We start from the raw sequence: 26,639 nt of genomic DNA, 5'->3' as shown, positions 1-26,639 counted from the left end.
TGGGTGGGGGGGGGGGGGGGGAATGAAGGTATCATTCTATTATTAGAAAACAGAAACACAATTAGAAAATGTGCAATTGGATGTAAACAGAAACCCTTCCACAATTAGGATCAAGTCCACAGAAGTGAAGAAATTAAGGGCACGAAAATGAAAAAAACACACAAATCAAATTCCTATATTATTAAAAGTTGCCATTCTAAAAAAAAAAAAGTTGCCATTCTAAAAATTATCTAAAAAACATAAATACAGACAAAAAGAAGAAGCTCAAATAACAAATAAAAAATAATTGAAAATTAAGATTCTGAAATTAAAATCGGCTTTGCATCAGAGAAAAAAGCGAAAATACACGATTTAAAAGAAACGAGGAGAAACTTACTGTTGCTGTTTGGGAACAATGATCAGCATCAGAAATCTCTGATATTGGAGATAGATCATAGGATTCCTTGTTAATTTCCGGGAAAACGTATTGAGTTGTCGACCTAAACGCACCGTCGAAGCTTTTCTTTGGATTCTACACAAGTCACAGGGCCGGTAAGAGATTATCAACACGAGTTTTGAATTTGAAAACGAAAATATAACGGAGAGAGAAAATTCATATTTAAATAAATTTAAGTTATAATTTTTTTTGTTTGAAATATATTTTAAAATTATAAGATTCATTTTACTTAATTTAATGACATCTATTCCACTTATACTTACTCACACACATATAAAAAAAAAATTATTTTTATATTTTTTAAAATAAGAAATATTATTTTAAATTGTTTTCTAATAAAAAAATATATTAATGGCTATTGAGCTGGAGTGCAGTAATCTGGTGAAGCTTCAATGGAAGAATGGAGAAGGTTGTGGAACCTGAAAGTCCCCATGAAAATAAGGCATTTTTTTGTGGCGGGCCTGCCAGAATCGTCTCGCAACAAGGACACGTTTACAGCAAAAGAGAGTTGATGCCATTGATGTCTGTGTATTCTGTGAAGCTGTTGGAGAATTAAAGGAACATGTATTTGTATATTGCTCATTTGTTAAGTGTTGTTGGCACGAGTTAGGAATTGGTGTTCATTTGACATTAGAATGTGAGCTCCAAGACTGGCTATTCAACCTGTTCTATTTGGTTGATGAGTACTTGATTTCAAAAGCAGCAGCTACTCTTTGCGTGTTAATGCCCGCTCATCTAGGAGTCAAGAAGGCTATTGAGCTTTTGAATATTTGAAAATCAGCTCAAATGTCCTCCTCCAACAAGTTCACAGCAACAGAGGCAACAAAGATGAGGGAAGCCACGTTTTGGCGATCTAAAATGTAATGTGGATGCTGCGATTCTTTGGAGGAAACGGCAATGGAAACAGGTTCGTAATTAGAGATCATGAAGGGCGTGTCGATTGCTGTGGTTTGCTGGACCATTGGAGGCCTGTATGGCTGTATAATTCTAAGATGGCTGATGCCATGGCGTTCAAGAGAGTTCTGGAACATTTAATCGCTCACAATTACCAAGATATGATTGCTAAGCTGGATGCGCAATCTGTAGTAATTGATTCATCTGCTGCACAAGCTAATCTTTTCTTTAGTTTTGCAGTATGATTTATAAAAATATTTAATTTCAATTGATTATAAAGATTTTTGAATTGTCTAAGGTTTACTCAAATTTAAGTTTTCAAACAGACGGGTTTGGCATTAAATTAAATTGATTTATCTTAGTGGCTTCTTCAGTTTAGACGCTTGGAATATGCGATCCAATGAAGATCGCGAGTAGTCTTTTCTCGATGGTATCTAATACGCCTTTCATTTTGTTTTTGGCGGGAGGCCTTGGAGTTTATTTATTTATTATGTTACCGAATTATGAAAATGAAATAGAGCAGAAGGGATTGTCTAATTATATACTTTCATGGTGGAGGGCGAGAAGATGTATGTTCTGATTAACTTAAATTATGGCTGACACGGCTTCTGTTTTTAGATTAGTGAAGGCTATAAAGCATGATAATGGATGTTAAGCAATTATTGGTAGACTGTAGAGAGTTTTGATGGGCCGGGCCATGGCAAAGAGTATTTTTTTAGTGGACCACGCAAGCCTTTTCAAAACAAATGATCCAACAGCTCATATTACTTTCATTACTGTTACGAAAGATGAAAAATTGAAACTTGAGGGATTAAATAAAACTTTTGTGGAAATGTCATATATTTCTTCTTTTATTCAATTTTGATCCTATATCTCTCATATTAAACAGAACTCTATTTTATAAAATTATCATTAATTTAGTGTAAAGATATTTAACAATATATCCAGTTCATCAAAAAATATTTAAGCACCTGAAAATATAATATTAAATGATGTAATTAGAAAAAACAAACATGTAACTGAAAGGCAAACCTTGCAAAATAAGGGATCAAAATGAAAACATTAGGCAAAATGCATAGAAATATTTTTTATGTGAGAGTGTAAATAGTGTTTTAATATTAAAAGAGGCTGTTATTTTAGTTTTGTTTATTAATTGTTGATTGCTAATGATATTACAGAGTTTATGAGTTAAAAAAAATTGTCAAATAAAAATTCTAAGTGAAGCACACAACGCGTTATTCAATCACCTTCTTGGCAAGTCCATTGTTGGCTTGCATACGGGCTGCAGACCAAATTAACTTTTTAATTTTTGTTCCTTAATTTTTAGTATATTTTTGAGTTTTGATATTTATTTGTAATTTTTTTATATAAGAAAAGGAACACAATAAACACCAAGAGAAGTAAGTCACAAGGTGAAAAGAAACAAGCTCAAGACAGCAATAGCTAGAGAAGAAAACATGAACACAAAAAGGAAGCTACACTGATGTCCATCCACAAGAAGTAGACGCCTCGCACTAGGGAAGAGAGCCAATACAGGCAACTAACAGCTCCTAACAATCCAACGCGCCTCAGAGTAATCACAAACATCATAATTTCGGAAATTATAAAATTAGTTGGGAATTGTCTAATATATATATATATATATATAATTATAAAAATATTTTTTAAGAATATAACTCAACAAATCAGATTACATATTTATTTTTTAGATATAACTACTTAAAATTTACATAATTATTAATTTCAAAACTTCAAAGGATTACTCAAAAACATAAATTGATTTGAACATTCATAATTGAAAAAAAAAATCAAGAGCAATTAATAAAATAAATATCATATTAAAATCTGCATATAATTAAGAAAACTCCACATGTCCATCCTTATAATTAACCGTTTATATATCGAAAAAACGAACTTTATTTATTCATGTATTTTATTTATACAGCTCCTTTTAGTACTTTGAAGGTTAAAATAACTGCACTGTCAAGCAATATTCATTCAAGATTTAATTGGTCCAGTAATTCTGATCTATGACTGCGGTTTTCGTTTTGTGGTTAGATATTCAAGATGTTCATGGAAGAAGTGAAATATTGTGGACAGACTCGCATCGTGAAAATGCGCGAGCGACGCGGCTAAGAAAACATACAAAGGGCTCATATAAATCAACCCATTGGAGAATAGAGACGGATTCTCGCATCTAAATGACTTGGAGCTACACGACCTGCGCGCATTCTAAATTAAAAAAAATCCCCTCCCAGTTCCCAAGAAATCGAAATGACGATTAAAGCTACTGTATCTTCTAATGAAAAGCAGAAAAAGGAAACATGGGCAAGACATCAGCGATAGCTAACTGTTGCTTGATATTACAATAGTTGTGATTTAAAAAAAAAAAAAAAATTAATTTTTTTTTTTGAAATTAATTTGAAAAAATAAATATTTAATTAAAATTATGATTGAAATTGAAAAAAATAATTAATATATTTGATTAAGAATGCTTTTAAAATTAAAATTATAAAATAATTTTAAAAAATATATATTAATATTGATGATTTTTAATTTAAATATTATAGATTTAACTATTGCTTTTATATCATAAAATAAATAATATTTTATATAAAATATTTTTTATTATTTCATAAAACCATTTATAATTTCATTACATACGAAATACATCCAACAAAAATTATAGTTTTATAATTTTTTTAGCATGTAATAAAATTATATAAAATATATGAGGTATAAAATTTTTTCTAAACTAATTTTTTTAAAAAAATATTAAAAAATTAATACATTAAAAAAAAATTATACTATATTGTACTATTCATTATTTTTAAATGAATAATGCAATTCTCATGCATGATTCATTTGAATTAGATTAGAATTTGAATTAGATTAGATTAGATTAGATTGGTTCATTTTTTATTAAGCAGTGTAATTATATGAAAGAAAAACAAGGAATCCTGCTTTTCTTTAATGTGTTTCCAGCAACAAAAAAAAATAAGAATTATAAACAGTATATTACTTTATATTTTTTTTCTTAATCAAATAACTATAAATTATATTTTAATTAAAATAGAGCCATAATCGCAGCGGCATAAACAAACTAGCTAGTTAACTGTGCGCAGGTGCACCAGCTCTTTTAGAGAGCCAGCATGAAACATAATTAAGCTGCACGTAAATTAATAAAAGTTGTTGGCCTTACAGTCTAAAAAAGACGACGTTATATTGTTTTAATTACCATGCAATATGGGTCCATAGGATTGAGCCAGGCAATGTTATAATTATTGAATTAACCGTACCCACATATATATAGCCAAGTGCCCATTTGCCAAAAAATGTAACAGAAATCAATGATTCTTACAGGTGAGAAGATTTTTTAACGCCTTTTCGCATTTTATCACCGCTATTTAACCCTAAAATGGCAGCATGATCCATGATTAATCATTACAATGTTGAACGTCCCAGTGAAAATGCCTTAATTATCAATCTTAATCATAATTACTTCTTTGGTGGCTACTGCATCTTCCAATGGTGGTACGACATTGTGATACTACCACTGCAATATTCTTGCTTTTTTAGTGTTCACACAGGAGATTGGAGCATTCACCGATCTCGCCATCCGACTGTAATCGTTAAACAGTGATGTAAAAACTGGCTATATATAGCGACCCTAATTAGATCCCATTTTTCCACATAGCTCAGACAAAGCAAATTATATGTCTGTAAGTCTTGACCAAGCGCTAGATAGCTTGAGTTCCTAACATTGCTAGTTTGTTTCTGAAAAAAAAAGAGAGATCTTAACCAATAGTTTAACATGTTAATTATTGCTTGTTTACAGGCTCTTTCAGAAAAGTATTTTATCATGATGAAGATCTTGCCAGCGCTCTTCATTGCTTTCCTGTTGATGTTAGCAGCTCTGCAAGCTGATGCAGAAGTGCTCACCAACACGAAGCCTAAGGTGGCCAACCGTCATCTATTGAGTGAACCATCATCTCTCGGTCGAAAGGTAAGCGCTGGAGCTAATGATGCCGGGACGCCCACTTCAAACAACGGCAACAATAACACGGAAACTAAAACTGGTAGTGGCGCTTCTGGTGACGGCGACGACGACGAAGAAACTAACCAAAGCTATGGTAGATATGGAGGTGGGTCATCTACTGATACACACCACCATTACACAAATGATACTAGACCACGTTAAGCCAGTTAAGCAAGCAAGCAAGCGCGCGCGCGCGCACACACAGATATATATATTGTGTGGCTTTGCTTTGAAATGTTAATAAAGCGGAGACAAGCATGTTTCGAGACACGAAAACCACTTTATGCTTGTGTGACGCGTATTGTTTCATGTGAAATAGCAATCAGTTTCTACGTGAAGGTATCTTGTGAGATGCAAGTCTGGCTTTTAGGCCAAAATTATTAATACTTGCATGGAAATAAAAAAGGCATGGCAACTAGCTATTGATGAGCACCAGTTTATTATATATATGTTTTGTTTATGTGCAGACATGATCGTAGGAAACAGCTTGCCACTAAACATTAGTCAAGTAGTGAGATGATGTTTCAATTGCAGCCTGGATCGGCTAGGGAAAACTTTTCCCATTCATCAAAAGAAATAATTACTGTTCGTGGTTTCATTACAAACAAAACTAACTATTCCCTAACTGGTAAGGATGAGTACTTTGTTTTGATACCTTGATTATGGGGGCACTGTGACAGGTACAATGAATCATACCCTTAGTTTCCAAGCGATCGTTCAAGACGTCAATGATCCATCACCGAGCTACCCAATCCCAACCAAAAGAACATCACAGACACTGCAAAGCTCCCAATATTTGAAACAAGATCAATCGTCCAGTCGATATCCTAACACTCGTCTAATTGAAACAATCTCAGTCGAAGCATCTATAATGACTATGAATACCACTATCTCCATATTGGTATAATATTTTCTACTTTGTACTTAAGTTCTTATGAATTTGCTCTTGAATTATACTCAAAAAGCTCCATACTAATAAAAATATTTATCCATCCTTATATATCCACGATCCTACTTATTTTTAGCCAATGTGAGACTTTGGTCGTATACCCAACAATCCTCCCCTCGAACAAAAAACCACTGAGCCTCCTCTCAAATGATCGTTTATCCATCCAGTCTTTACCAACCAGGATTTTTCATTCTCTACTTCATCGTATTGGGGTCAGGACATGTCCATGAAGCATTCGGAGAACATTACTTGACTTGAGAGTTTGCTCTTTCTAGGTCAACTCTTCTTCACCGTATTGGGTTTAGGACATATCCATGAAGGGAGTACACTGCCTATCCAATAGAGCTTATCTATGAATTACATCATGATCTAATTAGGGTCTACCACATTCGTTTGGCATTCCGAGAATTTATCCATCATGGCTAATTCTGGGGCATAGCTCTGATACCATTTGTAAGGATTATGGACACCACTATCTCCACATTGAGTAATGGTAATCATGTTAAATTTTGGTTAGATACTTGGTTGATTGGCTTCTGCTTAGCTAACTCTTATCCGGCCCTCTTCCACTTGTCCTCCTCTAAGTCAGGGTTTGTTAGTCAAATGGGATACTGGTTAAAGGATTCTTGGTATTGGAATCTGAATTGGAGAAGGCCCCTCAAAGCTAGTGAGACCCTGATTGTTCAAAGATTAATGTCTGATCTTAATCTTGCAGTTATTCATCAATTGAAAAAAGATAGGTTGATTTGAGAATGGGGGAAAGATGGAGACTATACTGTAAACTCTTGTATGGTCACCCTTGAAAGGATCAAGTATGCTGGTTCTATAACTTATGTCACAAATGTATGGAAATCCATTTGCCCTCCAAAAACAGAAATGACTTTATGGCTGGCCTTAAATAAAGGCCTTTGCACAAGAGCTTTCCTGGTGAAGAGGCACGTCCTAAACCCTCAAGAGGACAAGTGCCCTTTTTGTGAGCAGCATTCAGAAACTGTATCCCACATCCTCTTGTATTGTCCAGTGGTTTGGAAACTATGGAACAAAATTATAGCTTGGAGAGGTCTAAACTGGGTAATGCCATATAGCCTTGACGACCTTCAATGTCAATGGTTGGGTCTTTTGCAGGGTAACGGTAAGTTTGAAAAATCTGTTTGGAGGGGCTTTATATTTAGCATTGTCTGGACTATATGGACTGCTAGGAACAACTTGATATTTGAGGAACAAAAGCCAATATAGGAAGATATACTATGACATTTGTTTTACTTTGCAGCAGGATGGATCAGGAATCTCAACTCTTCCTTTTGGTATACTGGTGCTGATCTGTATAAGAATCATGAATGCATTTCGGCCTGGTCTGCTTAATTTCTAATTTAGTGTGGGTTTGGTTTGCTCTTAATAGTAGGGCTATAAGTTTTCTTGTATTTCTTTTTTGTAATTAGGCTGATGTTTAGGCTACTAGCTAAAGCTCTGTTCACACTGTTCATGTTTTCTCTTTTTATTATATATCTATTCTCGATTTCAACAAAAAAAAAAAGTGTCAGAAGTTATCATCACTTTTGATAATCACATAACCTTCATCTGCATTAGATTCAAAACTCCAATCAAACTATGGAATGTATACGGTAAAGTTTGAGAAATTAGACAGTTAGGGTTATACAATTTTGTGAAATTATTTTTTACATTAAAACATCGAACAATCTAAAAATATAAAAAAATTGAAACAAAAATCAATAAAAAATTTATTTTTTTAAAATATTTTTAAAATATAAAAATAGAACTTAAATTTAAAAGCTGAGAGTAATTCTAATAAATATTTCAGCATAGAGTCTTGAAATATCAGTAACCAACCCAACGTGTATTACTAATTACTAGTAAATATCTAAAGATCAAATTAGGTAGCTGTAGGCCCACCTGGTTTTCTACGGGGAGAGAGACAGAGAGCTTTCGATCATGAGACATTGACTGCATGTAAATTACCAGTATTAGTGGTCCTAGTCTTTAAAACGACTACGTTATATTCTTTAATTTACCATGCAAAAGGTACCATTGTATTATTGATTTTTATAACCACCCCCCGCCCACATATATACACTCGTCCACCTCGATTGCAGACTTTAATGCACATTATGAAAGATCAATAATATTAAGTGATAATTATTTATTTATAATTTTCACATAATTTGATACACACACACACACTCGGCCACCTCGATTGCAGACTTTAATGTGCATAGTGAAAGATTAACAATTATATTTAGTGAGAATTATTTTTTTTTACAATTTTCACATAATTTAATTGATTTATCACCACTATTGAACCCTAAAAATGGCAGCACAGTTTCTTGCCTTTTTTTCTAGTCATACACAGTTCGATCATGCATTGATCTCACACTACCATTGTAATCGTTAATGGTGATGAATATATAAAACAACGCAAATTTATGTGTGGTACTTTTAACCAGCTTCAGTTCCTTTAATTATCTCGTTTTCTATCGCCAGTTTGTTTTTGAAGGGAAAAAAAATTGAGATACTGGCTAAGGGTTTAAATATATGGATTTATAGCTTGTTCACGTGTTATTGCAGGCAATTATTTGATCATGAAGATCTTGCCAGTGCTTCTGGTTGCTTTCATCTTGATTCTTGGTAACTCTAGCTGCAAGCTGATGCTGACGTTGTCGCCTTGGAGTCTAAGTCATCTATATTGAGTGAACCGTCATCTCTTGGTCAAATTATAGGGTTAACGCCGGTGCTAATGTTCGAACAAAGGGCAACAGCGACACAAACTAGAACTGACAGTAGCGTGATGATGATGGCAAAACGAACCAAAGCCTTCGCAACTATGGAGGCGGATCATCCATTGACACACGTATTGTTTCCTAGATCACCGTACAAAAACTAAGCTTGAGAATTGAAGTCAGTGCTGAAGCTTGATCGATCATGGATGTAGCCATGGAAACACGTACAGTTTGGGAGTGGCACACGTATTGTTTCATGGGATATAGTGATCCGTTTTCACAAAAGATATTGTTTGAGAAGCAAGTCTGGCTCTAATTTGACCAGATAATATTATACCTTGCAGGGAGAAGTAGCAGTCCAAGACTTATGAATATTTTTCGACTTCAAATGTTATAAAATAAAGGGTAAAAAGAAAAGGAAAAAGAAAAAAGGAGAGAGTGATTATTGCTGACAACTGTGTGGACCCACAAAACGAGGCTTAGTTTAATAACAATATATTTATGCCGATTTTGGGTTTTAATATTAGGAAAGGAGTGATTATTCCTTACAGTGGTGCAATCTCTTAAGACTTGATAATATTATGACATAATCTGTCTATCCAAACCAGCTGGTTAGGACACGCATGCGAGCCATCATCTTTTATTAATTTATTCCACGAGTATTAGTGATTGCTGTCCTTATCCTCAACAGTTAAACAATGAAAATCAGTTGTGCAATATTATAATCAGTTTGTGATCATAATGTTTTTTCTCGTTAATGGACTCTGAAGTAAGATTTTTATAATACTGTCTGTTGAATTGAAAAATAATAATGATGCGCAGCTTTGATAATTGCAATATGTGTTTAATGTTATTTTTAATATATGTGATAGGCCAGCTATATAGTATTGATTTTCAATATATTTATTAAGAGAAGAATCAAGAAACGAATGAATAATTTGGTCAGCTAAAGGAGTTTTTAGAGATGCCTATAGTTTTTATATATGATCATCTTAATTAATTTTTCCTGTATTTGATTTGGATTCTTTTGTTTTGTTTGTAAATTTCCTGGCTTTTGTTAAGTAATGTTTTTACTGGCTATAACATGTAACTATATATTAGATGATTCGTAATTCATTAAAAAAAAATAATATTCTCACCATCCAAGAACCTTCTAAAAGATAGAAAAGGCCACCTCCTATTTCTCATGGTTAATTGAAATTAATGGGATCATCGAAATAATCCAGGAAATAATATGTGCTGGCAGATCTTTATTGGTTAATTAATAAGCCACCTCCTAGCTCGCTAGATCAGCGTTTATTTTGGGTTATCACCCTGCTAGGGGTTTAGGCTCCCAAACACTCTCTCGAACCTCCCGGACATGTCTCTCTCAGAGAATACTTCACTTCAAAGGCAAGTAGTCCGTGTGGATTTCCACAATCGAATTCGAAGGAAGACGGACGCGAACCGCCCTTTCAAAAGAATACAAAAAGTTGCGGCCACAGTGTTCTTCATTCAACAACCTCCCAGCTCCGTTCCTGTCTATAAAAAGCCATTACACACAAAACCCATTCACAACATTTTTTTTTTAATCTAAAAGCCCTCAACAAGCCCCTTTTCTCTACTAAAAAGAGGACTCAAATCTCTAGTTTGTTCGTGGAACTGATGCCATCACAACCGTTCATTTCACGACCATCCAATGGCGTTAGATTCACGCACAAACTCGCGATCTGTCTCCTCTAAACACCATATTGCTCCTTTTTGGCGCCGCCAATTCCAATTTTACTTTTATGTTTTCCGTCCCTAGTTAATATCGCACTTTCGATTAATCTTTACATAACAGATTTTGAAAGTCAAAACAGAAAAGATCAGAGAGATTCAGAAGTAATCAGATCATGGATACGGAGGGATCAACGAGCGTGATGGATGATTAAGAGACGTTGATCTCGTCGACCGCTGTTGAGCTCTTGAAAAGAGCGTGGCGTCACGAGAAATCTGCTCCGGAGATTCTTCAGTTTAAGGCTTCTTTAGTTCAAAGAATTAAAGAGCATATCCAATTAGTGGTACCTTTTCTTTTTGACATCATAAACCCCAACGTTCTGTTTATTTCCTGAAAAAATCAAAATCGAACTAGAGAGTACAATTTTTTATGGTCGCGTAAAATACAATAAAATAATTGATCGTGCTAACGTTTTGATTTTATTGTTTTTAAGTATTCCTTCCTCGAGATGTTGGCTTTAGCGCTGAATTTTGAATGATTTGTTATTTTATTTTATTTATGTATTTGTTTGATATCATTTTATTATTATTATTATTATTATTATTATTATTTGTAAATACAATTATATGAAGCTAAAAAATAAGAAGCCTCAATTGAATTATTGTTTTTTTTTTTTGTCGCTATTTTGCTTCATAAACTGGTCTGTCGGAAATGAAAACTGCGTCACGGTTTTGCTTCCTAAATCATTTAAATGGAGGTGAATTTGTGTGTATTTTATAGGAACAAAATGTGGAAATATTTGAAGCAAATAATATAGATCCTCACTGTCTCGCTTTACCAAATGGACTTTGGATAGAACTCAATTTTTGTTGAGATCGTATCTTCGGGTTCGCCTTCAAAAGGTAGCAAGTTCTTGTGTTTTGTTACGGTGTCTCCGGAGAGTATGTTGAGTTGATTTGCTTGTTGGGTTCGGAATGCAGATTGAGAAGTATTTATTCTATATTTTGAAAACTGATGAGCATCTAAACCGGCTTTCTAAGCAGGAGCAAATGTTGGCTAGAAGGTTAAGAGTTTGATTCATTGTCATGTTTGTGATAAAGACATGTGGCTTGGGGTTAATTGGATTATTAATTTGTAAAGTTGGTTATGGACGAATGATTTAGGAAGGCATCTTGACGATACTGTTTTGGCAAATTTGCCTGATAATTACCGGTCCATGTTAAAGCAATCTATTACCAGTGAAGAGGATGACATGGGTACTCAATTCTTCTGTAAATCGTTTCTACATTTGTTTTGAAGTGTTGAAACATTATTGTCATTTACTAAGTATGTATGCATGTATGGTTCCAGAGCTATGTACTCTTCAATCTCATGTCGTGATGTCAGTTGTATATTGACCCATAACATGCAGATATTTTTATATTTTGTTTGGAAGCTTGTGATGTAGCTTTGCCTGGTAACCCTTTCGTTCCTTAGTTGGCATTTTCAATCATTATATAAGAAGCTCAAGCTATTTGTTGTGTTTGGAATATAGAAATTGTTTACATTTTCTAATAAGCATGTTGTAGAAATCCTAATATTCTTGGCAAGAAAATATTTATCTGCTTTTGTAAATAAAAAATTGTTTTACCTGTAATTTTCACAATCCAAGTGACAAAGGAAGGATTTCGAGTATAGTCAGCCTTTCTATCATCGGATGCACCCAACTATTGCTCTCATAATGTATTGATGTTATTTTGTGATGATGATGTTAATACGGTCTGGTTAATGCTTGAAATGTAATTGTAAAACCAGTCCTAAGAATGCAATTAGCTCAAACATTGCTGAAATTGTTGCTTAAGTTCCTTGAGATACTGGCCCTGTAAGTTGCAATGCACTTAAAGCAGTGAACAATGTCCGCATCACATGCCTTATTACTCAGAAAGGCATCTAAATTCTTGGCACCGAGGAGTAGTGTTCTCTTATTGAGCTTTTTGTGTCCATGCTTTGTCCTGTCATTTTATCCTGGAATTGATGGTTTACTTGCTAATTTGCATATATATTCTGTCTGTGCCTTTGAATCTTTCTGCTCACTGAATTGTGTTTTGGTGTTTGAATTTGACTATTTTTTCACTATTAGTGGTTTCCAGATAAGGTTGTCACCATCTTTCTAACACTATATGATCACTTACAACACTATGGATGATTTGGAAAGTCATCTTAATGAGACTGTTCTGTCAAATCTGCTGACGTTTACCGGGCCATATAAAGCAATCAATTAGTGAAGAGTGTAATATGGGTACTCATTCTTCTCCATATCACTCTTGTTTTTACTTTTGAAGCATTGCTGTCATTTTTTTATTTGGTTCTGATGCTTTTGATTCACCTGTTCTGCAATTTAACGTTGCATGTTGTATCAACACATGCGAGTCTTTTTAATTTGCTTGGAAGCTTTTGATGTAGCTTTACATGTTAATGGGTCATTCCTGAGCTGGCTTTTACAGAATCAGTTTCCAAGAGGCTAAGCTAAGGTTGTTTGTTGTGTTGGGACCATGCAAATGGAATATTGGAATGATTTTCCTTTTTCTGTCAGGCATGTTGTAGGAAGTATAATATTCTCATTGAGAGAATATTTTTGGATTTGTGGACAAATCTGTTTTAGTTGCAACTTCCTAAAGCTCTATGATTGAGAGAAGGATTTGACCGTATTTGACCTTTATACTGTTAGATGTGCCAACCAAGAACTGCTATCGTGAGGTTACTCTTTGATCAAAATGCCAATCCAATCATAGGCTACACAATGATTGAATAAGCTTGTTTGAAGCTTGTCGCTGCGCTCTGTTTCATGAAATTGCTGATCAAGTACCTTGTTATACTATTCCTTAGGTCATCGTGCACAAACACTCTATGATCCTCACATCATATGCCTCGATGACTGAAAGGCATGCATCGCGTGTTATTTTATTCTAGAATTGGTTTTCTTGCTAATCTGCCAGTCAATTGTTTTCATGGTTGTGAACTTCTCACTTTTTAAATTTCACCTTGGTCTGCTGATCATATTAACCTCTATCTTTAATTGTTTATGAAACAATATTGTCACTTTATTTGTAGCATCATATGCTCACTACCAACATCACTGGCTTTGTGCATCTCTTTTTTCTCCCTTGCTTTGTTTAGCGTGCCCTTGCTTTCACTTAGCCATCTAGTTTGCATATTTACCACGGCTGGACACATTCGTTATCTGTGAAGCCAAGCAATATCTTTGTAGCCTTGACTTTGAGCCTGGGTACAGGTAATTTAAATGCAATAATTATTGGCCTGTACATGGCAACCCTTCTTTATCGGCTGTGTTACATCTGAAATGTTGTAACAAAGAAAATGATATATTTGTTTGCTGACGGATAAGATTTCTATTCTGTGGCAGCATGAAAATCACGGAGATGGAGCGTGATTCACTTACCTTCGTATGTTACAAGTTCATAAAGAAACCTTTGGAGAATGGGAAAATAGATTTGATGTAAGCAATCCCGCTGCTCTGGGTTAGCAATTCATTGCTCGACCAACGAGCCAGAAATTAAGGACGGCTAAGTAGTTAAAGTGTCTGAGCAGGATGTGGCAGTTGATGGTGTCTCTCATGACTCTCATGAATGCGATGCCAAACGTCTTGTAATATTGATTTTGAGTCAAGTGTCTCGTGTTTTAGTTATACATAATAATGTCTTCTAACTATGGATTGATTTTACAAATGATTTGCCTAACAGTTTTTAGTTTCTGCTGTGTCCTCTGCGCGGAGAAATTTTTTAGCGTCCTAGCCCCTTTTTGGGTTACAAGGGAGACGTGAAACAAATACATGGGTGCTCTCTTGGACCCCCGCAGGCGCTTGTGGATTCAGGGCCACAAGAGCGGGTAAAGCTCAAGGCTCGTTATTTATCCTTTCCACGCCTAATGGCATGCTCTGCCCCCAGAAAAGTAGGCAGTTAGCATTGAGCAACGGTTCTTGAATTTTTAAAACACCTCCCTGTGCCCATCTTTGGGAACAGATTGTCAGTATAAAGGCACAGTATAAGACAGAAATTGAGTAGGAGAATCTATCACATTCGAAATTTAGTGCGCGTTATAATGTCTTCTTCTTGAGAGATTTCAGCAGAGACCTCGGAAGCGATGTAGAATGTATTGTTTTAAGATTCATACAGTCATTTTTCCTATTGCCCATTGGCTTGTCTATTGCATGATTGCTACTGTACTACGTTTTTCCTACACAAAAAAAAAAAAAAATGATATTTTGTGGTGATAAAAAGCTAAACGAAGATGTTACTGAAAAAGACCAGCAGAAGTTTTGTGACCCCAGAAAGCAGAGGAGTATCTTAATAGAAACGCGGTATTGAGACAGAAACAAAGACATTAAAATGGAAGCATCAATATCACAAACAAAGCTGGCAGTGCATCGAATATAAGACAGGGATTCAATTTTCCATTGGCAACTCACATTCCACCAAGAATCGTGATTTACAATAGAATAATTTCATGTGGCAGAACACGAACAAGAACATGTCTTGTTCATAATTAATGAGCATCCACGTATTGTTATTAAAAAAAAAGAAGAAGAAGGGACAATCTAAGATTAAAATTACAAAATTACCATGCTACACGAGGATTATCAAGTGCCAAGATCTTAAGCAAACCATCGTAAGTGACAACATCTTCATCACCACCAGCAGCACAACCAGCCATTTTAATCATAGCTTTGATATCATCATCAGGAGCATCAAACCCTGCCCATTGCATATAACTTTTCAAATCTTCAACACTCAATTTTCCATCTCCGTCTTTATCCATAACCTTGAACACGTCCTCCATAACCCCAGAAGTAGATCTTGTCGATATCGACGATTCCTTGTTTTCACTAAAACCATCCAAAACTCGTTCAAATTCATCATACTCAACAAACCCATCTTTGTTAAAATCAGCGACAGACATCATTGAACCTATAACATCATCGTCAGCATCATTTCTTGAAAACCCTGCGTAAAACATGCGAAGGTCATCTTTGCTTATCTTCCCATCACGGTCTGCATCAAGAACATCAAACGCTGGCCTAAAATCTGATCTTGCACCACCCCTTTTGGTCTCTGCAGCTAAACTTGTTGCAGATGGGCTCATGCTTGGGGAGAAAGGTCAGGCTTAGGTTTTCTTTCTAAAAAGTCGTTGATGAAATTAAGTAAAACAAGGCAATAAGATGCCTTGGCAAGTTGGTTGAATTATATAGAAAGAAAAAGGTTGGCTGGGTCCAGTCAAAGAAATTAGGAGCATGTGACTTGATTGCCAAGATTTTGGAAGTCTAAGAACTGTACACGTGGGCTGTTTTTATTTGTGAGGTACGTTTGTAGTGACGTAAGATGGTGAGTCGTCAAGTTTTACTGGCCAAGATTGCCCGTCTGCTTTTTTGAGATGTGAGGTCGGCAGTTCTTCATTGCTGGTGGATATGTTTTGTTCTCTCGTCTCGGAAGTTCCGAGGTCGATATCGTCTATTCCTTGCCATAATAATGATTCGAAGCGGCACATCACTGTTTATATGAAGAGGCACGACTTTTATTCTGAAATCAATGTTTTCCTTCTCCTTAACGGTTAGAAATTAAAGTGGTGTTTTCAAAAATATAAAAAGAATTTGAGCTTTCTTTGGCTTTCAATGCGAGTAGTACTTATAATCTTGGCTTCTTTTTTTTTATTAGCATATTTTAAAAAATATCAGTGAAATAACATGCATGGAGAAAGAATTGGTGAAATTATACATGTCGCACGATTAAAAAACATGATATTTATAATTTGTTTTAAAATAGCAACACATAATAAAAAAATATTAAATGGACAAAAGACTAGAAAGAAAAAAATTAAATAAAAAAATATTTTAGAAATATATTAAAACTTTAACTATGACATCACTGTTATAGTTGACAAGATTTTAATAAAATGAACCTAATAATATAAAAAAAAATTATCAGAGTTATGATCTAAGCATGTCGCACTTATAATAAAAAATAAATAAATTATTCATCTTCTTTGAATGCTAATTATGACTCAATTCACGTTATTATTTGTAATTTTTTTATATTATTAGATTTGATTTATTAAGATTTTTTTGATGATATTATTACAATCATTATTAGAACTTCAAGATATTTTTATACTTCTTTTTTTATTTTTCTCTCTCCTCTCTCTTGTTCATTTAATGTTTTTCTACTGAATGTTACTATTTTAAATAAAAACAAGCTAAGACAAGCAATAAATATCAGTTTTTTAATTACGACAAATATTTTTTTAACCTATACTATTATACTATCATGCCAATATTTTTAAATTACTATGCTATTTAGGGGTGGCGAAGAGCTAATACTATTTCAAATAAATAATTAAAGACCCATCTATCATCTCAATGGATAGATTGGGATCTCCTCGTGTTCCATGATTAATTAATACTTATCTATAAGAATTTATGACTCGACGTTTAATTCTGACATTTTCTTTTTCTTTTTCTTTTTATAACAGTATTGTATTTCATTACAATTATAAAATATACTAAAATGCCTCCTTAAAATAGGATAGCAACTCATGATAGCTATTTTTTTTGTTCTTAAACTTTTTTTTTCAACTGCAGCATTTGATGTTTAAATTAATGATCAAATTATTAAAAATTATTCAAAAAATAAAAATACTAACAAAAATATTATCAACATGTAAAATAAAGATCATATGAAAAATCTTAAATTTGCTATAAAAAATTCTATTTAGTCCATCTATTTTTTTTGCCTTACTCCTCCATGATAACATTATCCAATCTGACTTTGAATATAGATAGGCTTGCTGTCCTTTGAGATTTTTACACAACTAATTTTGTTAATAATATATATTTTTTATTGTTTTTTTTAATGCTGTCATTCAATATTAAATTATTTGATATCTAAGCTTTCAATTTATTTTGGATGGAGCTATCATGATATCATGATTAAGTCACAAATTTTGTATATTATCTTGGATGATTTAGTTTAGTGTTTTTAATTTTTTCTCTTTATTTTTTTTTATTTTTTCATTTATATTATCAAAATTACTTGGGTCAAATCAATAACCCGAGTGTTGTTTTTTTTTCCTTCGAAAATACTTGCATCACCCTGACTTTCCTTTATGATGGAAAAAAAATCAGGTCAGCCCCCGGCATAACACATAACACATATAACTCGTAAGTTGCCACTATTGTTTCCAAATACAAATCCAAACTACAATGTACAGAGCAAACTCATTTGCCATCCAAGCTAATTCGCTACATCTACTTTTTATTTCAATGAACTATACTTGATCTCATGTTCTCACGACCAAAACAAGTTGAAAGAAAATAAAATTTAATGCCTCTGGATAGTAAAAACAACTAAAAACGAAAAGAAAGAAAGAACGAACAATATGGATTGGGTTTGGACTCCAAGCTTTAACAAAGAGCTATGGACAACTTGCAACCGGGCCTCTTTCAAGCCTGCTTTATCCGTACTTTATAAATATTGGGGTATCTCGGTAATTTCCAGAGACGAAAAACCCTAGCAGCTCTTGTAGTCTACCACTATATAACGATTGACATATTTCACTTAGCTTCTTAGATTTTTGTTCTCTGCATTATCTATGCGTGTTCTTAAATTTGTTTTTGTCAAGATAAGTCGTTGATGCCTTTTAAAAGAAACCTTAAAATACAATAAAGATTGTTTTCGGGTTTCATGAACATATATTTTGTTTGCAAGAGAGAGTCTAAGCAGAAATTAAGTCGCTGCGTCTTTGTACTCCACAGGCGCAGTGAATTTTAGCCTGCCAAATCGTCCTCTTTCTTGTCGTGATAGTCTCTGTGTTTTTTTATCATGGGGTTACTAATTACTTCTGTTATTCTTTATTTTGCATTGGTGAGAATGACACGGGGATCCTGTGATGGCATGAAATCTTTGAGACCTGATTGTATTCATCTGATGACAACCATAAGCATTATTGCTGAGGACCCATTTGTCAATCCTTTTTTTTCTTTTATTGTTGTTGGTGCTCATTGATGGGTTTTTCTTGCTGTGTGGTGATTTTGTTACACTTAATGATGTGGAGATGATGAATATGCACTGGGCTCTGAGCAAGCTGTTTATCAGCTGCTTAATTGATGCATAATTGCTGCCTAGAAAGCTATGTCTGATCTGTTTTAACTTCAAGTTGTTTATTTCTTTTTTGATTTTCGGTGTCCATGGAATGTAATGTAACGAATCTAAGTTGAGAGATATAGTTAAACTTACCGGCTGGAAATATAGCAAGCTGGGATTTTTCCTGCTACTCCAACGATTACAGAAAAATTTAAAAGGCAGAGCCTCTTCCAAATGGACTGTTGGATGATTCAAGAGCTTGCAATGGAGAAAAATACCACCTCAGGAATTGGTCAAGTAAATTTAAGATAGCAATACGGGAAATTTGCAAGTTTGGTTATACGAAAGAGACTCAATTACGTGAATTAGGACGCCAATAAAAATGAAACGGAGGAATCAAAATCATACGGTAACAATTTCACGAGGCAAAAATAGGAATTAACAATTTTAGGATTTTAAATTTACGTTATCCTGTTTGTTGCTGTGCAACCAAGAATTTAAATATTTTATATTTTAAATATTAATAATTTTTAAATATTTTTAAATTATTTTAATATGCTAACATTAAAAATAATTCTTAAAAAATTAAAAATATTATTTTAATACTTTTGTAAATGTAACATATTTTACAAAACAACCATAACCAACCATAACCATCGCTCCAAATATATCTCAGATCTTTCTTCTTCTTTGTGTTTCAAAAATAATTTCTAAAGAATAAAAATATATTATTTTAAAATATTTTAAAATAAAAAATATTTTAAAAACTCAGCCCACCCGCCCGAGAGTGATGTTAAAAGCTGATAACAAAAGATTTAACTGCAGACATATTATCAAAATTCCCCTTCCTGCTACAAGACTTCCACAACCCTCAGTCCCTCGTTCATTTTGCCCGTATCGATTTTAGGTTCTGAACCCACTTAGATAAGACGTTAAAGAAACCATGAACCTCAATGAGAAACAGTAACCGCTAGTCACTGGAATATAGGGGGCAACTCGGGGGGATGGTAAAAACGATGAACAATTGAGAGAAGCTGTAATCTATCATATTGTGCTTTAAACTACAAAAGGATTAGTCAATTTCTTTTCAACATTATACTTGTCAGGGCTTTACCCCACCCACAGCAAAACATCAGTGCCTTCAAAAATTGAGAACAGTTCATCGGTTGGTTGGGATCGTATCGTCAACGGACAGGATTAGAAAAGAAAATGACAACAAAATACACAAAGAACCCAGCAAGAAGAATCCCTCCGTAGATATAAGTCTGTGAAGACTGCACAGGATATTTGTATTCAATGTCGCAGCATCTCATTTTCTCTCTCTCAGAGGTCAAAACATATTCAACATACCTGCATCGTGGACCCAAAACGTAATCAACTGAACTAGTCAAATTAAAGCATAATGACAGTCTGGATGAGAATAAACAAAGACAAAACATCATCGTGCAGGATTTAACAAGTCAAAGTTAACTTACTGATGGGTGAAAAGAGCACTTTGAAGAATTTCGGAACTGTTCAAATGTGCTTCTTGTAACCGGTGATCATATAACAAGGAAGACAGATCTACAAGCTGTTCCTCAAGGCTCTGTTATTTAAACAGGAAATAAAATCAACACAACAATTTTGCAAGTGTAAATCCTAAGGCGCTATTCTGGTCATGGGTGACTTACGTCTAGGTACTTCTCCAACCGTTCAACTAATTCATGTGGAAAAGGTTCTGGCAAGTTCGTCGTCTTTTTGTAGAACTTCTCCAACCACAATTCGGTTGTTGTCTTGTTCTTCTTGCCTTTGACAGGTTCACCAAGAGGGGTTTTTAGATACTCCGCAGCAAAGGTTTGGACATCCTGACAAAGCAGAAAGATTCCACAAGCATTAAATTATGCGAATAATTCTCATTTGAATACTTAGTAATGAAATGGGACCGAAATACCTCTGACATTTCACGAATTCTATGCAGTGCAGAATCCACACGAGCATAAATTGTGTTCCTCTGCCAAGAAAGTAGAGTGAAACAGTTTCAGATACATATTAAATGTTACAAATTCAATTTTAACAAAACAAAGATAAAAGCAACACGCAATGTCAGAGGAAAAACAAGCACTTTCAATATTAATAGATCAATCTATCTAGTTCTCCAGTATTAAGTTCTGCAAGTAAAGCCATTCACAAAATCAGAAGTTTTGACAATGAAATGACCTTACCAAGGCTACATCCTGTAGCATTTTACTGACTTTAGAAGTATTAGAGAATGGTCCAAATGGGTGGCAACCAGTCGCCCAGAGCCAATTTACAATTGGCCTTTCATGCACATGAGATGCTTTTTCATATGGTGCGCTCAACCCGCCCACAGTAGAAGCAAGTCCTGCCAATATGTGGCGCTGTGCAAGTGATGGAAAGGCATGCCTTCGCTCTATCTCCGAAACATAACTGCCCAGCATGGAATCACAAATGAATTGAATTATAGAAGGGAAAATATGAAAAAAAAAAAAAGAGGAGGCAAGAAAAAAAGAAATGAACCTTTCCTTCTTTCTAAGAGATCCTACATAAATACCACAGTGAAATGCTAATTGTGACCACAGTAAACAGTGTCATCCTTATGTTACAAACACATCATGAAAGGATACCACAGCACAAGTTCAGGCACATGTGCGAGGACAAAAGAAAAACCCAAATTCATTATTCAACTCCAAAGGTAATCAGCAATAGAGTATATATAGTGTAGCCAGAAATTTTTTTCATTGGGGTCCACTTAATAGCCATCACTTCCAAAAATATTATACTTCAAATAAAGTAATTATTGTAACAAAAATACATATATAAATAAAATCAAGAGCAAAAACAGTGTATTTGATTCACCAGGTTGAAAAAAAACTTACATAGTGTGGAAGAAATCTTTGAGCACAACAGGATTTTTTTGGCAGAAAAAATAATCTTTTTGGTTAAATTGTTAGAAAACTATTCATACTAAGGAAAGCCTTGCTTGTGGTTGTTTTTTTATACAAAGACAAACTGCCTTGAAAAAACAGTTAGAGAAACAAAGAAGCTAAATGGTTATTAGGGACCAAAATCCATGTGGCAATAGAAAAGAGAGGTTGTTAAACTTTTGAGGCAAAAGTATTGAGATGATCATATTCATTCAAGTATCTCATTATTTTGAGAGGAGTCAACATGCAATAAGCATATAACTCCTACAGTCAAGTGACTGTAGAAATTCAAGTCAGAGAAAAACCATACATGCAACATGAGAAATTAGCTCGGTAAAGGAAGAGCAACTAACACCAGTTAGATTCATCTTTTAGTTTCTGTTAAATACAGCTACTGTGGCCACTAGAAACTTTTAAACTAGCGCTACTCACCTCAGAGGTATCTTTTCATTTAGATGCTGGAGAACAATCACAACATCTTTGCTTGTCCAAACAAGGCTTTCGTCCTCCATCATAAGATTTGGATCCACATCAGCCAGCGATAGCACAAAGCTGCAAAATAATACCATAAAACATTTAAAAAATGTAAAACGAATTCACAGCAGAGCAGGAGAGATTGGAAAGAAACACAGCTACACGAGAAATTTTTTTGACTGATGCTACAATGATACTCTGAGCAAGTCAGCATCACTAGTTACAAGACAGGAAATACCAGAAAATGACCTTATATTTATCAAATTCTTTGATGTAGGAGATGAACTTGAAGTGGAATTATTAAAATATATAGTACATTTGGATGCAATATAGTTTACAAGACAGGAAATCCCAGAAACTGGCCTTATATTTATCAAATTCTTTGATCTAGGAGATGAACTTGAAGTGGAATTATTAAAATATATAGTACATTTGGATGCAATATAGTTTACAAGACAGGAAATCCCAGAAACTGGCCTTATATTTATCAAATTCTTTGATCTAGGAGATGAACTTGAAGTGGAATTATTAAAATATATAGTACATTTGGATGCAATATAGTTTAACCAGTGCCATGAACACCAAGCTTCTGTGTCCGTCAAGACAAAGGAAGAAATGCTCAACGAAGTTTCAAAAGACATTCCTATCTAGGTTGAAAAAGTTAAACTACTATAAAAAAATTATTAACCACCATACGATGCCAATTGTCTGTGCTAACAAATGAAAGGCCAAGACAATGCTCACACAGGAATAACTCTTGTCCCATAAGTCCGTTGCAGATCTCCTTGTTTCTTTTGCGATTGCTTTTTCCTCTTCTTGACACTATTAGAGGTTTGACTGGCCCAAAGAGGTTTATGCTTAAGAATTGAATCACTTGAACCGTTAGATTCGTCCATCCAGTTCTGGGGGATACAGAATTCAAATTCATTTTAGCTGACTACAGACAACAGGATCTAGAAAAAATCAACATATATATCCTATGTACAGTAAATTCCCAAAAGCCAGCAATAATGTATTAGCATAATGATTGTAAGAAGACCTGTCGAAGGAAAAATTTGCTTGAAAGAGCTGGGTTAGCAATCTCAACTAAACCTGCAGCAAGCACATCACCAGACCGTTCCATCTCCTGCAATAAGCGATGGATACTTAGGATCTTCCAACAAGACATTAGCAAGCACAAGAAACCAAGAACAAGGTAGCAAGCTAAGATAGAATTATAGCTCAGAGATAAGAACTCATCAGATTTTGCAAGATGCTCTGGCTGTTCACCGGGCATCATCAAGATAGCAAGAAAATAGAATCAGCTCCATGAGCAATTAAGATTATTTGGCTGATGCACCACACCAGGGAGTGGGCTTCCCAATGCCTCTTGAAGACCATTAATGAACATTGGAAAACCAAGTGTACCTTACCATTTCACAGCAGACTTTCCAAATAATTGAGTAAACTATAAACATGCAGCTATTTTTATCAACAGATAAATGAATTATTTGCCATGTAATATCAGGTAATTCAATAAGTACAAGATAATACAAGAAACAAAGAATGATGAGCCCGTGCCATCCAGAAATGTTTTGGTATGAACAAGGGAAACCAAGTGTGTCTTTATCTCATCACAGTAGACTACCAAATGGTTAGAGACTAAACTGCAAACACATGGATAATTTTTACCAACAGATAAAATGAATCATCTGCCATGCAATATTAGGTATGTCAACAAGTACAAGATAATACAATAAACAAAGAAAGACAAACCCACTTCTTTAAGTACAGCTCCATCCAGAAATGTCTTGGTGTGGACATGGAAACGTCCATCCTTTTTAGTTTCTTGCAAGGAATGACCCCGCATTGCTTTTGATACGGCGATAGCCAACTTCTCATGACTATGTAAAGCATATGAACCACCGACAATCACAACTTCTTGTCCATCATGAACCATCTTCTTCACCTGAAATGGAAAGAGAACAGATGGCATAAATTGTCAGTCTTTCTAGTTTTATCAGAGAGGCTGACATGATATCACATAAAATATTAAAAAGTAGTTCTATCATGCAATCTTAAGGTTATAGATACAAAAGTCACATGGCTAATTAATCAAATTGAGATCAGCGCATGCTAATAAACTGACATGGTAGATCCACTTGAAAAATGGGAATATCTTATAACCAAAAGGGGGATTTATTTCATATTTAACTAACTACACAGTCAATTCAGTGAGGTAAGTGTAAAAATTACCCTGTCCAAACACATTTTGTGCTTATAAAACAAATTTATCGATAATTCATAAAAAAGCACCTAGCGAAAGGGTTCCCTTCGCCCAACTAATCTGGATTAAGAGAAACTTGCGCAAGTGAGGCCACAGATCCAAAAAGTTATACAATGATTTTTAATTGTGATGGAGGGAGTAAGGATGTATTACGTTACAGACTGGGGGTAACACTCTTTATATAGACAGGAAAAGTTTCTTTTGCAAACTGAACTTGGATGCCCTCCCAGTCCCAGTTCTTTTCTTGTATAGTAACTGATGAGAACAATGACTGGGATGCTCAGATCCCTTTTCTGAGATGAAGCAAAGTCTGGTCTACAAACTTACAAATAATATCTTGGTTTTCTCAGCGATCTCCAAATGAGTATATAAACTCCCTTTAAGCATATTAAACATTCAAACTCCACATTCTTAAGTTTAGATTCCTGGATGGAGAGAAAAACAAGGCAATTGAATGCATAAATCATTTTATCAACTACTTTAGGTTGGAGTTCTTCAGAAAATTCTTTTCTTGCTTTTATTAATTGTTATCCTACAAACAAAGTACAATGAACAGGAAAGTTACCTGGCACTACACCAATTTTAGAATTCAAATCAGCAAAAGCTTCATGGAGAGAATAACTCACCTCTGATTCAATTTCTTCAACATTGATGCTGTAATTATGACCGTTCTCAATAACATTATATCTGTTATGATTATGTAGAACAATGATTGGTATGAGCAATCTTGTTGTCATATCAACAGTCTCAAACCTAAATCCAAAGAGGAAATGCAAGTAATCAGATTCTGCAAAACTGCAGATACCAGGAAAAATATAGCGAGCATCAGATCTGCTACATGGTTGACACTCAAACCATGATTTGTTTAGTTGTCCAAATAGTGTCGGTGTTAGGGATAATATAGGAAAATACTGATGTCGCATCCCCTGATCAATGAACAAAAGACTTCATGCATGTACCTAACATCTGGAGCCACAACATGCTCTACCGTGGTTGATATTAAAGCAGCAAGTTGTCCAACAAAAGTATCACGAGTAGAATGATCACCAGCAGCACCTACACCTCCTGGAAACATCATGTTCCGTATGCGTGGCAGTGTTCTGGAACTGACACTTCCCTCTTCAGTTTCAATCTTTCCATATGTGCAAGGGCCTGCTGACAGGTCGATCACGACAAATCTGAATAGTATGGGCACATTATTAAACTCAGTAAAAAGACACAGAACTGAAGGGAGCATTTCCTGAAATCAGGGCACTGAAATTAATGAGCCAAGTACACAATGCACTATAACATGAACATCTGGTTCTAACATCATGAAAACTTGCCACAACATTGCAATTGTCCTAAGATTCACAACCATCAAATTAATTTACCTAATGCAGTTTATGTCAAGTCCAACTTGATAGAAACTAGTAATCCACAGCTCAAATAAAATATTGTGAGTGGTTGGTAATAAACTTCCACATGATTTTCAATGGAGTTTCATATGCCAGAAATAGGTTTTATGATTTCATAGATTACTATTTCAAGGTAACTGTATTCTGAAGTTGAACCAAGGATCATAGCTTAAAGATTTCATGAAAAAGAAGAAGAAGAAGAAGAAGAAGAAGAAGAAACGTATTTTCTAGTTGCATCACCTCATACATGCTTGATAGAAGTTCATGTGATATTGAGCAATGAACACACCATAGAAGCAACATTTGCCTATTAAGTACGGATTTTTTATTCAATCTAATTCATTGACCACAGAATATATTCAGAATGTTATATGTGCATTTTTATACGATCCAAAGTTAAACTCAAGGAAACTTCAGGCACAACCAATACTGCTCCACAAATGATTCTCTCTTACTTCAACACATGATACCAAGTTGACTGCATTAAGTACCTGTCCGAACTCAGCCAAACTTGAGTTGCTCCTCCTCCGTTATACCGATACCGATAAATGTAATCTCCCTCTTGTTTCCTCAAATCTTCATCAGACAATTCCTTAAGTTTTCCATACATCAAATTGTCTAAGTCAATTTCCCTGTTTCTAGGATCCATTCTCACCTGCAAGGGAGGGTCAAACCAAGGCATACATGATCGGAA

The 26,639-nt window shown here is 34.5% G+C and overlaps 3 protein-coding genes, 1 long non-coding RNA gene and 1 pseudogene across 8 annotated transcripts in view; 2 read left to right on the top strand and 3 right to left on the bottom strand.

Moving 5' to 3' along the window:
* Positions 1-625, bottom strand: part of LOC105115455 (uncharacterized) — a 5,714-nt gene extending 5,089 nt beyond the window's left edge. For all 4 annotated transcript variants that reach the window (XR_840346.1, XR_840344.1, XR_840349.1 and 1 more), the window contains exon 1: positions 377-625. This is a non-coding gene — a long non-coding RNA (uncharacterized LOC105115455). The remainder of the gene's footprint in view (positions 1-376) is intronic.
* Positions 626-4,964: 4,339 nt separating this feature from the next.
* On the top strand, positions 4,965-5,537 carry LOC105115446 (uncharacterized). Its single transcript, XM_011012334.1, has 2 exons — positions 4,965-5,052; positions 5,169-5,537. The coding sequence occupies exons 1-2, from the start codon at positions 5,047-5,049 to the stop codon at positions 5,529-5,531; spliced, it is 369 nt and encodes a 122-aa protein (XP_011010636.1). The 5' UTR covers positions 4,965-5,046; the 3' UTR covers positions 5,532-5,537.
* Positions 5,538-10,376: 4,839 nt separating this feature from the next.
* LOC105115430 (DNA replication complex GINS protein SLD5-like) lies at positions 10,377-15,320 on the top strand (annotated as a pseudogene).
* Positions 15,194-15,978, bottom strand: LOC105115439 (calmodulin-like). The gene has a single exon (XM_011012323.1). It carries the CDS (start codon positions 15,889-15,891, stop codon positions 15,367-15,369), a length of 525 nt encoding a protein of 174 aa, XP_011010625.1. The 5' UTR covers positions 15,892-15,978; the 3' UTR covers positions 15,194-15,366.
* A 3,930-nt stretch (positions 15,979-19,908) lies between these two features.
* LOC105115420 (uncharacterized) overlaps positions 19,909-26,639 on the bottom strand; it is an 8,296-nt gene continuing 1,565 nt past the window's right edge. The window contains exons 5-16 of one of the 2 annotated variants that reach the window (XR_840341.1): positions 26,437-26,600; positions 25,508-25,726; positions 25,175-25,301; positions 24,042-24,230; positions 23,322-23,408; positions 23,027-23,184; positions 22,241-22,360; positions 21,081-21,311; positions 20,815-20,874; positions 20,555-20,728; positions 20,360-20,469; positions 19,909-20,234 (exon numbers count right to left, since the gene is read on the bottom strand). Coding sequence is in view for 1 of the 2 variants with exons in the window: in XM_011012302.1 (XP_011010604.1) it covers positions 20,069-20,234; positions 20,360-20,469; positions 20,555-20,728; positions 20,815-20,874; positions 21,086-21,311; positions 22,241-22,360; positions 23,027-23,184; positions 23,322-23,408; positions 24,042-24,230; positions 25,175-25,301; positions 25,508-25,726; positions 26,437-26,600 (1,800 nt within the window). In the remaining variant the exon portion in view is untranslated. The remainder of the gene's footprint in view (positions 20,235-20,359; positions 20,470-20,554; positions 20,729-20,814; positions 20,875-21,080; positions 21,312-22,240; positions 22,361-23,026; positions 23,185-23,321; positions 23,409-24,041; positions 24,231-25,174; positions 25,302-25,507; positions 25,727-26,436; positions 26,601-26,639) is intronic. The other variant, XM_011012302.1, reaches the window with a different exon arrangement.

This window comes from Populus euphratica, unplaced genomic scaffold, assembly GCF_000495115.2.
Source record: "Populus euphratica unplaced genomic scaffold, PopEup_1.0 scaffold5.1, whole genome shotgun sequence".
Classification (NCBI taxonomy): Eukaryota; Viridiplantae; Streptophyta; class Magnoliopsida; order Malpighiales; family Salicaceae; genus Populus; species Populus euphratica.
Note: the sequence above shows the minus strand (reverse complement) of the source record. Positions and strands in the feature narration are given on the sequence as shown.